At 38.9% G+C, this 13,328-nt stretch overlaps 1 protein-coding gene across 7 annotated transcripts in view; it reads left to right on the forward strand.

Moving 5' to 3' along the window:
• Window positions 1-13,328, forward strand: part of STXBP4 (syntaxin binding protein 4) — a 128,488-nt gene that overhangs the window by 60,721 nt on the left and 54,439 nt on the right. For all 7 annotated transcript variants that reach the window (XM_005282796.5, XM_065563514.1, XM_008167541.4 and 4 more), the window contains 4 exons: window positions 2,337-2,513; window positions 5,503-5,619; window positions 7,110-7,159; window positions 9,366-9,499. In XM_005282796.5, the coding sequence (XP_005282853.2) occupies window positions 2,337-2,513; window positions 5,503-5,619; window positions 7,110-7,159; window positions 9,366-9,499 (478 nt within the window). The remainder of the gene's footprint in view (window positions 1-2,336; window positions 2,514-5,502; window positions 5,620-7,109; window positions 7,160-9,365; window positions 9,500-13,328) is intronic.

Raw genomic sequence — 13,328 nt, forward strand, 5'->3', positions numbered from 1 at the left:
TTTTCAAGAAGGATTTTCAGAGGAGTTAGAGCCCAGCTCTTGTTGACTTTCAATGGGAATTTCATCCCAAAGCCCTTTGCAGACTGATCCACAGATTAATATTCTCATAGAAATTAATGAGAAAACTCCAGCAGAAATAGAACTCTAACCTTGCGTAATATATTGGAATCTATTTACTCACCACGGTGGTGGGAAGGATCGTGGCTGATGAATAGTGCACAGCAACACAGCACAGCAGTTTAGGATTGGAAGTTAAGAAGAGTATTGAATCCACTTGAAAAGTCATAGAAACTTTTTGATGGAATACTGTCATTACCATGAACAGGACACCAAGGTTTACACACCTATTTTGCACCAGATTTAGCCACAAAACACAAAATCAGATATAGATTTACAATCTCCTCTCTCTCTCTCTCTCTCTCTCTCTGATTTATCCCTTTTGTTAATCTATATTTTTATAAAGCTGGTTTACTTTTAAATGAAGAGCTAATGTATATATGTAGCTAGATAATTTTTGTTCTGAATAGGATTCACTGAATTGCCTGTTTCATCTACACATGCTACACAAAATGCTTAAGTTTAATTAGGAGTAACCCGCAACAGCATGATATTCTTCATTGCATTTGAAGGCTTGATTCAGTAGCAGACTGCATCTGTGGCCACTGATCTGTGAAGTGAACATCAGACAACCACAGAGTTAATCCTAATTCCTTAAGGGAAATTTTAAAGGATTCCCTCATTGGAAGCCTCAAAATACCACATTGGATGTTTCATTTTTTGTTTACAGCACAAAAACTGTGGTTCTGCCAACTTGGTTGTGAATGGGGGACTGAGGGTCTGATCCAGCTCCCAGGGAACAAAGTGGAAAGGTCTGCATCTGGCCCTAAGTAGGGGCTCCTTTGAGAGAGCTTTGACTTTGAATGGAGTCTTCAGTTGTTAGCTCACCAGTTTGTTCCTGGCTTCAGCCAGAAAGATAGACACAGAGCCTGATTCTTTTCTCACTGACCATGGTTTTCACGTTGGTGTAACTCCATTCACTTCAGTGTAACTGTTGATTTCCACCAATGTAAGAGGAGAAGTGAGTTCGTGGTTCTATGGGGTGGTGGCGAATATAGAAAAAAATGTTTAAATACTTAGGGGCCACATTGATGTATAATTTGTAAATTAGGGCACAGTCCTTCAAAGAGTTAATCACGTGAGTACGAAAAAGTCAGGGCCGGCTCCAGGCACCAGCTTGGCAAGCAGGTGCTTGGGGAGGGACGGCGCGTCCAGCTATTCGGCGGCAATTCGGCGGATGGTCCCTCACTCCCGCTCGGAGCTAAGGACCTCACGCCGAATTGCCACTGCAGATCGCGATCATGGCTTTTTTTTTTGGCTGCTTGGGGCAGCCAAAACCCTGGAGCCGGCCATGACTAAAGTAGTCCCATTCAAGTCTGAAAGACTACTTGCATGAGTAAAGATTTGCAGAATCAGGCCCTTAATTTAACAATACTCAATTTACAAAATAAAAGACGTTAATGCGAATTAATATTCAGTGACAAACTTAACTGAGAATTTCTCTATGTTTAAGTTTTGTAACTGTTACATTCTCTCACAGCTGTTTTTGTAAGCAGGGAATAATTTATCTACCTTGATTTTAAAAAGTTAACAAATGTTTTTTTATTAGAAAAAATACCATAAAATTTCCCCTGCCTTCTCCTATGTCTACTTTCCTTTTTTTTTCTATGGCTCCTATATAGAAAGCTCTCCTTAAATAATACAGGAGTAAAGAGTTGAATACAAGAACCAGAAGGAAACAAAAAGCAATACATTTTTAAAGGAATTTAATTTGGCCAGGATACCAAGGTTAATAATTCATACAAAAAAATGCTGTGGAAACTGTGGACTGATTCACTGGATTCAGGCAATAATAAGAAAACCAGATACCTGTACTTAATTGGAGGCTTTCCCCTGGTATGGAGATGGTGGGTTTCATTATGAATGTCAGATACGCTGGTGTTAAATCACTTTTACCTCCATTGGATTTATACCAGTGTACTAGAACTCAGAACCTGGTTTGGTGGTCATGATTTCTTTAGGATTTGCTGTAGAAACTGAAAATAATTTTTTGTTGAATACAGTCCATTAAAATGTTAAATGTCAAGGAAAGGGCTGTCTTACTTTACAGTTGTTAAAATTCTCTCTCTTTTTTAAACCTTTTCCCCTTATTTTCACACCACAAATTTTAAAAAGAAAAAATGGAACTCTCTGATTATCAGTCCCAAAATATAAGTCCTATGCCAAAAGCAATATTTTATCTAAATCAGAGACTTGTTCACTTTGATTGTATTTTATAGGAAGCCAAGGCAGCGGTAGAAGAGGCAAGAGCCCTGCGAAGTAGGATTCATCTTGCAGAAGCTGCACAGAGGCAGGCTCGTGGAATGGAGATGGATTATGAAGAAATAATCCGCCTATTAGAGGCTGAAATTACAGAGCTGAAGGTTCAGCTTGCTGATCATTCTGGCCAAAATAAAGTAAGTGGAACAGTCATCTCTCATAGTTACCATGGTTTCCTTGCTGTTGTCATGTATCCTGTTTTCATTTTCTTTTCATCTGCTCTTCTAAAGTAGGTCACTGTTTTGTCTTGTATTATTCAATAACTGGAATGATGCGTAGTGAAGGGGGCAATGTGAAGGCTACAAGCCTTCCTTTATCTAGATATCTTTAGGCTGGAAAAACAAGAGCCAGAAGTTTATTTGGGTCATTGGTCAATATGGCACATCTCAAGCACTAAAGTATAAAACACTGAATATTTTCGTTTTCTGTTTTGTTTTAAAATTTACTAATAAATGTAATCAAAATTGAGGCAAAGAAAAATCATTTTTGTGATTGATTAGAGCTTTCAAGAAAGTGTGAGAGACTGAAAGATATTTTAGCATCCTAAGCAAATTCACACATGTTCAGTTCAGCTTTTGCCTGGTTTCTGTTATTAATCCGTGCAGATGTATCTTCTGTAAGTGCGTTTGTTGTTTACACTTGGCATATAGTTAGAATTTTAGCCTGTTTCTCAGTGATGCACAAATAATAATAATATAAAATTCAGGACTATTCTTGAATACATTCACATTTACTCAAGTTAATTATTGGAAAAACACAAACAACATTAGTGTGACCTAAATATTATTTTTTTTTTAATGAAAAAGGTTGAACAAATGAGCCTCACACTCGAGGCCACCATATTATCCCCAATGATTTTTAGAGACCAATTTAGAATAAAACAGTTTGGGACAATTTCTAATGAACCTTCATAACTGGGAATCCATTTTTATGCTGACATATATTGTCCATTGTTTCTTTGTACTTCCCTGTTGTCTGTCTATATCCATCTGTTGTTTCTTGTCTTATACTTAGATTGTAAGCTCTGGGTCAGAGTTCTGTTTGTTCGTTCAGCTCCTAGAACAGTGGTGTCCTGGACCATGAGTAGGGCTCTTAGGTTTTACAATAATGCAGATTAAAAAATAGTAACAATAATAATTGGAATTTGTGTGTGTAGTTACCTAGTTTACCCATGAAAAATGGATATGCCCAATAATTTAAAATAAGGGTGGCCTGCTGAAATTTTCAATGTGAAAATTAGTTCAATATTAAAAAAGCAAAAACTGTTACAAGAGCTATAAAGTGCATGGACTTAATACTTCACTGCCTTGCACACACTTTGTGCAATCGCTTAGGCCCAGATTTTCAAAAGAGCGCAGCTCCCATTTAAGCACAAAATAAGTGTCCAGATTTTCAGTTATGCTCATCACTTTGATGCACGTTGGATGCTAAACTTTCTTGAAAATCTGGTCGCAGACATGAGTGCTTGAAAATCTGGATTTGAGTGCTTTCAAAAATCTGACCTGGGGCCTGATCCTCCACCCATCTTGTTTAGTGGTAACACTCCCATTGACTGCAACAGGTGCAGGATTAAACTCTTGTACTTGTGCAAAGTTGGAAGCTCTTTAGGGCTGGGACTGTCTACTAGTCTGTGTTGGTACCTAGCACAATTAGGCCTCATTCTTGGCTGGTCCTTAGGCATTACCATAATAAACCTGATAGATTTAAAAAAAATAAGTTGGTGTAAAACATTACTATTCCAGTTTGGTAGCCTTTTACTCCCACTTTGTGTGAGTGGTTGTACAACAGCAAGGCAGTAGAGAATAAGGCCACTTAAGTAGCATACTTTGAAGTGCTCGTCTAAATTTAATTTATGCAACTGGTAGTGTAAGCAAGAGATATTGATCAGTTCACCTTGTTTCTTTAGGTACAGTACATGAAGAAGAGTTTTGCTCCACTTTGCCTTTTGATAACATCTGTAAGCCAGGGAAACCAAAACTGTACTTAGTAAAGCAGCAGCAGTTGGCTGTATTTAATAAAATCCTCCCTAAGTAGGCTTAGCGTCTCCTTTTCCAGTAATGAACAGTGTGATATACATTACAGAAAAGAAACTTTCTAATCAAGCAGACTTTCTGATATTCAGAATAATGGGGATTCTGCTGCACAAAACTCTGTGTGTGTGTGTGTGTGTGTGTGTGTGTGTGTGTGCTTGCTTTCAATAAAGATATAGTTATTAGTAACAGCACTTTTTAGTAGCTGCAAATCTTATAGTAGGTTGTATTCAGGTGATGGGCTTCAAGAGAAGTGCACCTACGGCAATGTCAACCGTTGTCTTTGTAGAGAGTGGCATTTTCTTTCCCTTTTACTGGGAGGTATTTTGTGCCTAATCCTCTGCCTAGCACACAGATCAGGTAAACAAAATGTGTTCATGTATACATGGTGGCCTCCATCTTGTCCAACGCCACCAGAGACTGAACGCGTTACAGCTAAAGAGCCAGCCTCTGTTGATAGGGCTGTACCAAACTCTTATCCTCTATGGATCAGGCACAAAGGGGGACATGTAACAAATACTGAACGATGGGTTACACCAAGCTTGGGTGTGAATCTACCTTGCACTAACCTGCCGCAGATCAACTGTCCTTGTGCACCCTGCTGACGTGTTAATAGTTTGTTAGAGCACTTTGATCTAGTCCTCAAAGCACTCTTAAAAAGAGTTAACACACATCAGCAGGGAGTTGGGCAACAGCAGGCCAGTGTGGGGTACAGTCACACCTCAGTTTGCTGTGAGCTAATTGTTCATGTAGATAAGTCCTCAGTTACTTGAACACGGAGGAGATAAAGAGTGCTACGGAAGGATGCAAGGAAAGCATTGAGGGGACAACATTTTAAAATCTACAATATCTCTCAATAAGTTCTGAATTCAGATTTTATTTTAAACGTCATGTGCATTTTTTAGGCAATTTTAGGGCCTTCGGGATCCTTTTGGTAAAACAGTATTTGCTTCTTTCTTCCACTTTCCTTAAAATTTGGAGAGACATCCCCCATCACCTTCACCGTTCACTCAAAAAGTTTGAAAAATGACAAATAGGATAAATAAAATTAAGTCTTGAAATGAATTAGATAGTATTAACTTAATTTCTTCCACAGGATAATGTTCAAGATTTAAGAAAGAGAATTACTGTGCTTGACTGCCAGCTGCGGAAATCAGAATCGGCTAGGAAAACCTTTGAGGTGGCCACTGCAAAACTGCTGCAGTTTGTAGAGGTAACTTTTTTCCATTGTTGTTTCCAGCAGCATTTTGTTTAGGAAAAGATGTGTGTTAATAAAGCTAAGGAACAAATAGGATAAATTAAGCATGAATGTGTAAAACTGTAGTTTGAAAAAAACATTCACAGCTTATACAACCTGCTGAAATACGGGTTAAGGCAGAATTTCATGTAGGGATTTTTGAGTTATTTGATTGTTGCTGTGTGCCTAATTGTAACAAGCATTCTTTTGTTTGTGCATTAAAACCTATATCTTAGCATTTAGAGGTCAAGTTTCTTTATCTGGAAATAGTAAAATAATGCCCATTTGCAAAATTAAGAGGCAGATATACATCAGTAAACAGAGGTTATGTTGAAAACATGTTAAAAGACCAGAATTTTAGCTTGCTGTATGCTTAATCCAACTCAGCCTGTTCTGCACCATTTTATACTGAGCCAGTTAGTGTTGCTGTGTCACTTTATACTAGCTGAGGACATGGTCTACTCATATGTTTCAGAGGAGCAGCCATGTTAGTCTGTATCCGCAAAAAGAACAGGAGTACTTGTGGCACCTTAGAGACTAACAAATTTATTAGAGCGTAAGCTTTCGTGGACTACAGCCCACTTCTTCGGATGCATCCAAAGAAGTGGGCTGTAGTCCACGAAAGCTTATGCTCTAATAAATTTGTTAGTCTCTAAGGTGCCACAAGTACTCCTGGTCTACTCATATATTTATTTCACATAGTAGAAAGGTTTATAACATGGACGTATAGATCATAAACACACAACACGGATGTGTTTTAATTAATTTTGGCTAATTCGTGTTTGCCTCCCCCCTATGGTGTACCTAAGTTGCCCCTTGCTGTGAAAATAGGGTGATTTTGTATTTTATAATTTTCAGGCAGCTTAAAATTGTTACTGCTCCTTCCCCCTATGCTGACTGCCAATATAAGAAAATCTCCTAGACTTTGTTTTTGAATGTCAGATATGGGGGAAAGGTGTCGCAGGCTTATACAAAAGAGTTCCTTAGGGGCGGAAATTATGTCATTTGAAGTGTTCTCTTTTATATCTCAGCAATATACCTTATTTGCATCTACAATTTTACTTCCACGGAGACTGAGAAATTTCTCATTTTATAATCCTTACATAATGGGCTGCCAATAGGAAAACGTTTGATTTAGCAAATTAGCCTTTCTACGAGAAGATCTGTGCGGTTAGGGAGATAGAGTAAAATCCATATGAAAAGTGTCCTACAATATATTATTCACATTTGCATAGATGTGGCTGAGGTGCTTTGGGTTGATAGAATATTGTCCACATGAAAAATCATTTAGGGTCCTTCAGAAGAAAACTGAGACCCCAGCTCATTCCCTGTGGCTAGGAATACAAATTGTGTGTACAAAGTTTGCAGGGAGACAGAAGGTCTTTAAGTAGACGACAAAGCAACAAAAATAGTATGTGAAGCTTATAAACCATTAACTATTCATTTCTTTGATTGTTTGCCAACAGGTTGTGCATGAAGTACTAGCAGACAACTCCATCCCCTTGTCAAATTTAAGGTAAGAAAACCTAAACGTAACTTGTTTTATTGAAGGTAATATGGTGAAATGATATGAAATATAGCAATACATGATGTTATTGAAAACCTTTGTGAGAGCGTTAGAAGCTCCAAACAACTCATCCTAAGCCTTAGCTGTTTTCTTTCTATACTCCCATGCATTTCTGAATGCCACTTTTATGAACAGTGGAAATAAAACACAACACTGGTCTCAGGGCTGCAACTTTCATTAACAATTTGAAGATAAAACAGTTAACCAGCACAGACCTAGCACACCTATGGGCATCTGCATGCTTCCATCAACCAAAGACACTCTATCCCTTGCCGCAGCTTTCCACTTATTCTTTCCCCATGCAAAGAGTAAGACTCTTTGGTAGAGACTGCCTCTCGCCTATGTCCAGTAATAAGTAGCATCACCACGGTTAGTGCCACCAACATCTGTCTAGTTCCGTTTCTTCCGAGAGTTTAGATTTTGGTTAGGAGGACTTTCAAGGTTACTTCCTGCACCATTTATGTGGCCAATGACCCTGCCAACAAAGGTGGAATAAAAGAAAAATGTGCATATTCACGTATGTCAGAACATCATCAAACCACCCCTAACAGGGCTAGGGAGAAAACGCTTGGCCCACTGCATCAAATAGCTTATGAATGAAATAATCAGCTACCTGCCATGTAATGCCTGCAATAAGGGAGAGGGAATAGCCTCTTACCACTGGCTAGGGCTAGGGCTGTCTGCCAGTGGGAAAAATTCCTTCCTGACCCTAAATATGGCAACTGTATAACCTTGTGTACCGTGAGGATTGTACCAGCAAACTCCAGTAGCAATACCTGCTTTTGTTACAAAGCAAGAAGCATTCAAGCCTGTAATCAGAGATACCATATTTATCTAAACTTTATGAAAGTGAACTGAATTACTTTAATTAAAAAATGCTGCAGCTCAGATGTATTCAACAGGATTTAGAGCAGCCTTTGGCCTCTTAAAATACCAATGTAATTCTATCCTGTCTCACAGAGCAGGTTTCTCCTTGTTCATGTTCAAGAATAAATGCTAAATAGGACCCTATCCTGCAAACCTTATTCATGCAAAATTCGTAGTAAAATCAAATCTGTTTAACTGAAATTATCAGGGGTTTTGTCTCACTGACAGTTTCAGGATCAAGCTCCCAGGATGCCTGTTAAGTAGCAAACAAATTCTATCCTTATGTATTTATGCACTAATCCCAGTCAGGTCAATGGCAATTGTATTTGACTAACAGAGATAGCAACATTTCATTCTTTACAAAGTTGGTATACCCTGTTTTCATAGGAGATTCTGAGTACAGAAGCCAGTATAATCTTTGGGTAAGTGTAACACATTGCTGGGGATAAACTTAATCTAGTAAAATACAGTCTTCATTCAAGATGATTTCTCTCACCCAACTTCACTGGTCAGGATCCATCACAAGATCACATTGCTTAGTTCCTTTGTCTCCTAAGGTGAAGCATAACATAAAGGTGCTTTACTCTCTCTTTTATAGTTCAATCAATCTTTGAAACATATTCTTCTGAAGGGTGCACCACCAGGTAAAGTTCATGCCAAGTAAAGGAGTCATGGGTCTGGAGGATAAGACTCCATGCTGGTTCCTCTCCCACTGGTGATTGCTGCAATGCAAGTTGATCTGTTCCTGCAACTTCTGATATTCAGATGAATGACCCATTGATTATAATTGCACCTGGATGGAGGCTTCAGCCTTTCCTTTGTCTGGGAAAAACCTGAGTTCCAAGTCCCCATTTGTCTGATTTGAACACATTTTAGTCCCATATTTCCAGCACAACTGTGTGGTCCTTTGTGGGTTTACCATACATACACTATGCAAGAATATTAACGATCAGTGTGTTATTACTTTTCCAATGATACCTGACCCTACAGCTGTTAGATATAGATTATGACATTAGTGAGTTGGGGTACACTGAACTGTTCTGCTGAAACTCATTGCTAGATACTGGGGAGCTCCTTGCCCTCTGACATTGGGGTGCTGTTAGAGTCACAGTAAGTCTCCTGAATTTGGTAGCATAATTTTTTTTTTATTTATTACTGGAATGAGACTAAAATCAACCAAGAGATGTGTTCAACAAGGTGAAAGGATGCCTGTTTTATTTTATTAAAAGGAACATTTTCCCTTGTAATCTTATAGACAGTTGATCTCTTTGCTGTGTGTTCCTTCCAGTGACCGAAGAGGCACATTATCTACCAAAACACTCCTGGCACGACTGGGAAGGAATGGACGTACTGTCACAGCAACCCTTGCAGCAGAAGCCAAAGATCTTACTAAATCTGTCCGTGCCATTCTGGAAGTAGATTGTGAGTATACCCGCCACCCCTGCACAGCCTTTCTCCCTTTCACCTTTTGATTGGCAATTCAAAGTGGAATATTTCAGCAGTTATCAACTGAACAATAAATCTAATCAGTCATTACTGTAGGTTCATCAGAAGAAAGCACATTTGAGCATAACAGCCACTAGGAAAATCCTCGGTGTAGTTCAGATAGTTGTAGCATTTACACTTAGTATAGAATCATGAGCTAGAAGGGTGGTTTAGGTTTATGATTTATGAGGTTTATTATCAGCCCTTATGAAGGCACTTTTATTAATGTGCCAAACCCATATTTCCCAATGGTAACTAGTCTACACTGCGGGTATGGTTCCAGGAAAACACTAATTATAATACTGACAGTCAGGTGGTAGGAAGAAAAAGGGACCTTTTAACAAGCAGGTCTCAGAGACAGACTCCTACAGCCTGCTTCCTATTCTAGTCCGGAAAGAAAGGTAATTCACATAGTCCAATCTGTTAACAACGTAAGCATATTGGTCCTGATTTTTCTATCAATTGCACTGATATAAATTGATATCAATAATCGTCAAAGGAGTTACACTGGTGTAAAACTGAAGTGAAAGGAGAATCAGATCTAATGTAAAGATAAAAGAAAAAATTGCAATCCTTCAGAAAGTTCTGCTTTTTCTTTGACCAAAATGAGATTTGGATTTTTTTTTTTCAGATCTTTATATCATTTGTCAGTTGGAATGATCTATCTTTTCAGAATAGACTAGAAAGAATTTTATGGATTAAGAAATGAGCATTGGCCAATATTACATTACAACTGTCTGAAAGAAAAGACGGTCAGCCAGCAGTTTTACAAATGCTATAATCAGTTAACACAACAGCTGGTTAATTGGTCATTTCACAAGAAGGGTACATATACTAATGCTGAAATGGGACAATCCTCTGGAGTCTTTTCATTAACATTATACCAGTATGTTTAATATCTCGGTTCACAATTAACTGTCATGATTCAAGGAACCCAGAATTGTAAGTGAATGCAGAGTTGGGGTAGCAGAGACAAGGTATTTGATGGCAGAGGGCAGAGCTGACTGTATCACTCCTTCCCAATTCCAATTTATGAAAAAGTCATCAAGGAGTCTACAGTCCTGTTTCCCATTTACACTTAAGGTCCCTTTACACTGCTCTGGCACTGAAACAGTCGTCTTCAGCGACAGCATGATATAATTAGATGAAAATAATATTCAGATCAGTAGCCAAGGAGCACATAGCACAGCTCAAAGGAGCAAAAATAGCTTGAAGCATGGTTATTTTTCTCAGTCTCTTCTCTCCCCCATACACTCTGCACCAGGAGCAGAGAGGGGATGGCATAGATGCCAGTTCTATGAATTGGTACCACTTAAAGGTTTCCCCGAGCTGAGAGAGTCATCAGGGGCTGGTTAAGTCAGCTTGATGGCTACTTTTTAATCATCAGAGCAGCACAGAGCCCCTGGAGTAGAGGCCAGGGTCTGGCCCAGACTGGGGAGTCAGGAATCTTCTGCATAGTAATCCCAGCTCTGCTGCTGATTTGGTGTGAGACCTCTGCCTCATTTCCCCCTTTTCTAAAAGGAGACTAACGCCTGCCTTCCACGTGGGTCCTCCCAAGGATTAACTAGTTGTTTGTACAGGACTTTGAACATGTCAAGTGTGATATGGGTAAAATTTTCCAAAGTGCCTAAGGACCAGAGTTAGACACCTAGTGGGATTTTTAAAACCACCTGAGTGCCTATCTCCCATTGATTTCAGTGAGACTTCGCTTCAGCTCTCACTTGTAAAGCTTTGCACAAAGAAGTTAATGCAGTTGGAGGCTAGGGGGTCTGATCCTGAAATGTTTTTTATGAATGTGAGTTGGTGCATCGATGACAGTAGACCTACTCACATGAGTAGGGGCTGCAAGTCCAGGGCCCGATAGAAAATTATCAAGTTTCTACTCGGTTAAACTGAATTGGGGAATTTTTAGTGCTGTTTTGTTACTATAGCCACTCTTCTGTTTATTTCACCATCTAGAGTACCTATCCTGAGCAATACTGACACCCTCCGTTCTGGCTGCTCAAGAGGTGCTCAATATCTCATAGGACTGGGGCATAGATAACTGTATCTCCAGAGCAAGAAGCTAGTTGCTGCCTTTAAAATTAGCAGTGTTTTTCCTTTCCTGGTACACTCATAATAGTAATTCTCTATCTCTTTAGCTTTAGGCAAATATGCCAGAATAGTTCATTACATACATATTCCACTGTTCACTGAGAGAAATAATAATTGATCTAATTTATGTGGCTTGGATGTGTTCTCCAATTCATTGAATGTCCTGTAATAAATCATAGCTAGCCTTTTACAGCATGCTTGTAATTCCACCACCAAAAGAAAAAAGTAGGCTACATGAAACACAATCCCTTATTATTGCCAATATTTTGAATTAAAACTAGGCCATAGAAGAATGTTTCCCTTATGAAAATTAATTAGCTATTTCCTTGAATTATTTCTAACAAAACGTTATTTTCAGTTTGGAATTTCTGACATCTGTATTAACCTAAAGAGAGAGAGAGAGAGAACCTGCTGTCCCTTTTCTCCTAGCTAGACCAGCTTTCATTCACAGCACAGCAGTTTAATAAACAAAGAAAATATTTCTTCTGAGGTTTAAACTAGCAACCTGTAGACATTTCTGATCAGTATGTCGCATTCTTCAAATGTTTGCTGGGCAAATAAGTGCCTTGAAAGTTTCTTACGTTAGATGCCTGTAATGAAGTGCAGCAAAGCGAGAGTATTATAGTGGTGATTGCAGCGATTTGGTGCCATGCAGCAAATCATTTAAAGAGTTGCAGTGGTATCTAAGGGATCAAGTTTCTCATTTTAGTTTTGTACTTCCACCTTCCCTTCTCTTTTGCACACTGCCTTTCCTCCTAGGTGGTTCATGAGCAGGCACTCCACTGCCAAAGAGATCATTAAGGTAGGAAATGCCAGTTTAGTACATGGAAATTATTTTAATCCTGTTCAGTAATATCCATCACTCTTCATAAAACACATGCCAGGGACTTCAGATAATTTGACTGCCCTAGCCTGTGAAAGTACAGGAGGACAAGCACAGTTACTCAGACTGAAGTGCCATAGGGATTCCAGAAACTTGGGGCTCTCCTTTCACTAGGCCTGATCCACAGCTCACTGAAGTCTGTAGAAAGATTCCCACTGACTTCAATGGGCTTTGGCCCAAACTCATGATGATGATGTGCAGGCTAACTTGGGAACCCTCCAGCACCTGAGCTTTAAGGACTCAAGTACTTAAGCCACACTGTCCCAGTTTTTCCTTCCAAGATGCCAAAGTTCCATCAGAATGAGTGTGTGTTCTTTAAGGTCTTTGAATATTGTCTTTCATAATTTTTAATCTGTAGTGATTAAGTGATATACTGTGTAAGGGAACAGATGCTCTCCAAGCTTCTAAATCTATTAGCAGTCCATCATAGGAGGATGGGGGTGTTTTCTTTAATATTGACTCTCAGCTGGTGGAAGGGAACCATTAGTGGGGCAATTGTACCAGGGACTATTTTGGTTTGATACTATATAAAACTCATCCTAAACCTCTAATATGTTTTATTTATGGAGAGACAGACACTCAACTATTGTTAAGGCTGAAACTAGTTTTCTCTTATAAGCTCCATTTTAATATTCAAACACACTTTTGTTAAAGTACAATCAATGCACCTGAAATGTCACAATTGTGAATTTATCCCAGGATAGAACTTTCCAGGAAAGTTTAAGGCAGATTGGATGAGGAATTTAGGTGTTGTAGAGGTTCCGGAATTGTATAAAACGAGCTGAATTT

Source organism: Chrysemys picta, chromosome 12, assembly GCF_011386835.1.
Source record: "Chrysemys picta bellii isolate R12L10 chromosome 12, ASM1138683v2, whole genome shotgun sequence".
NCBI classification, from domain to species: Eukaryota; Metazoa; Chordata; order Testudines; family Emydidae; genus Chrysemys; species Chrysemys picta.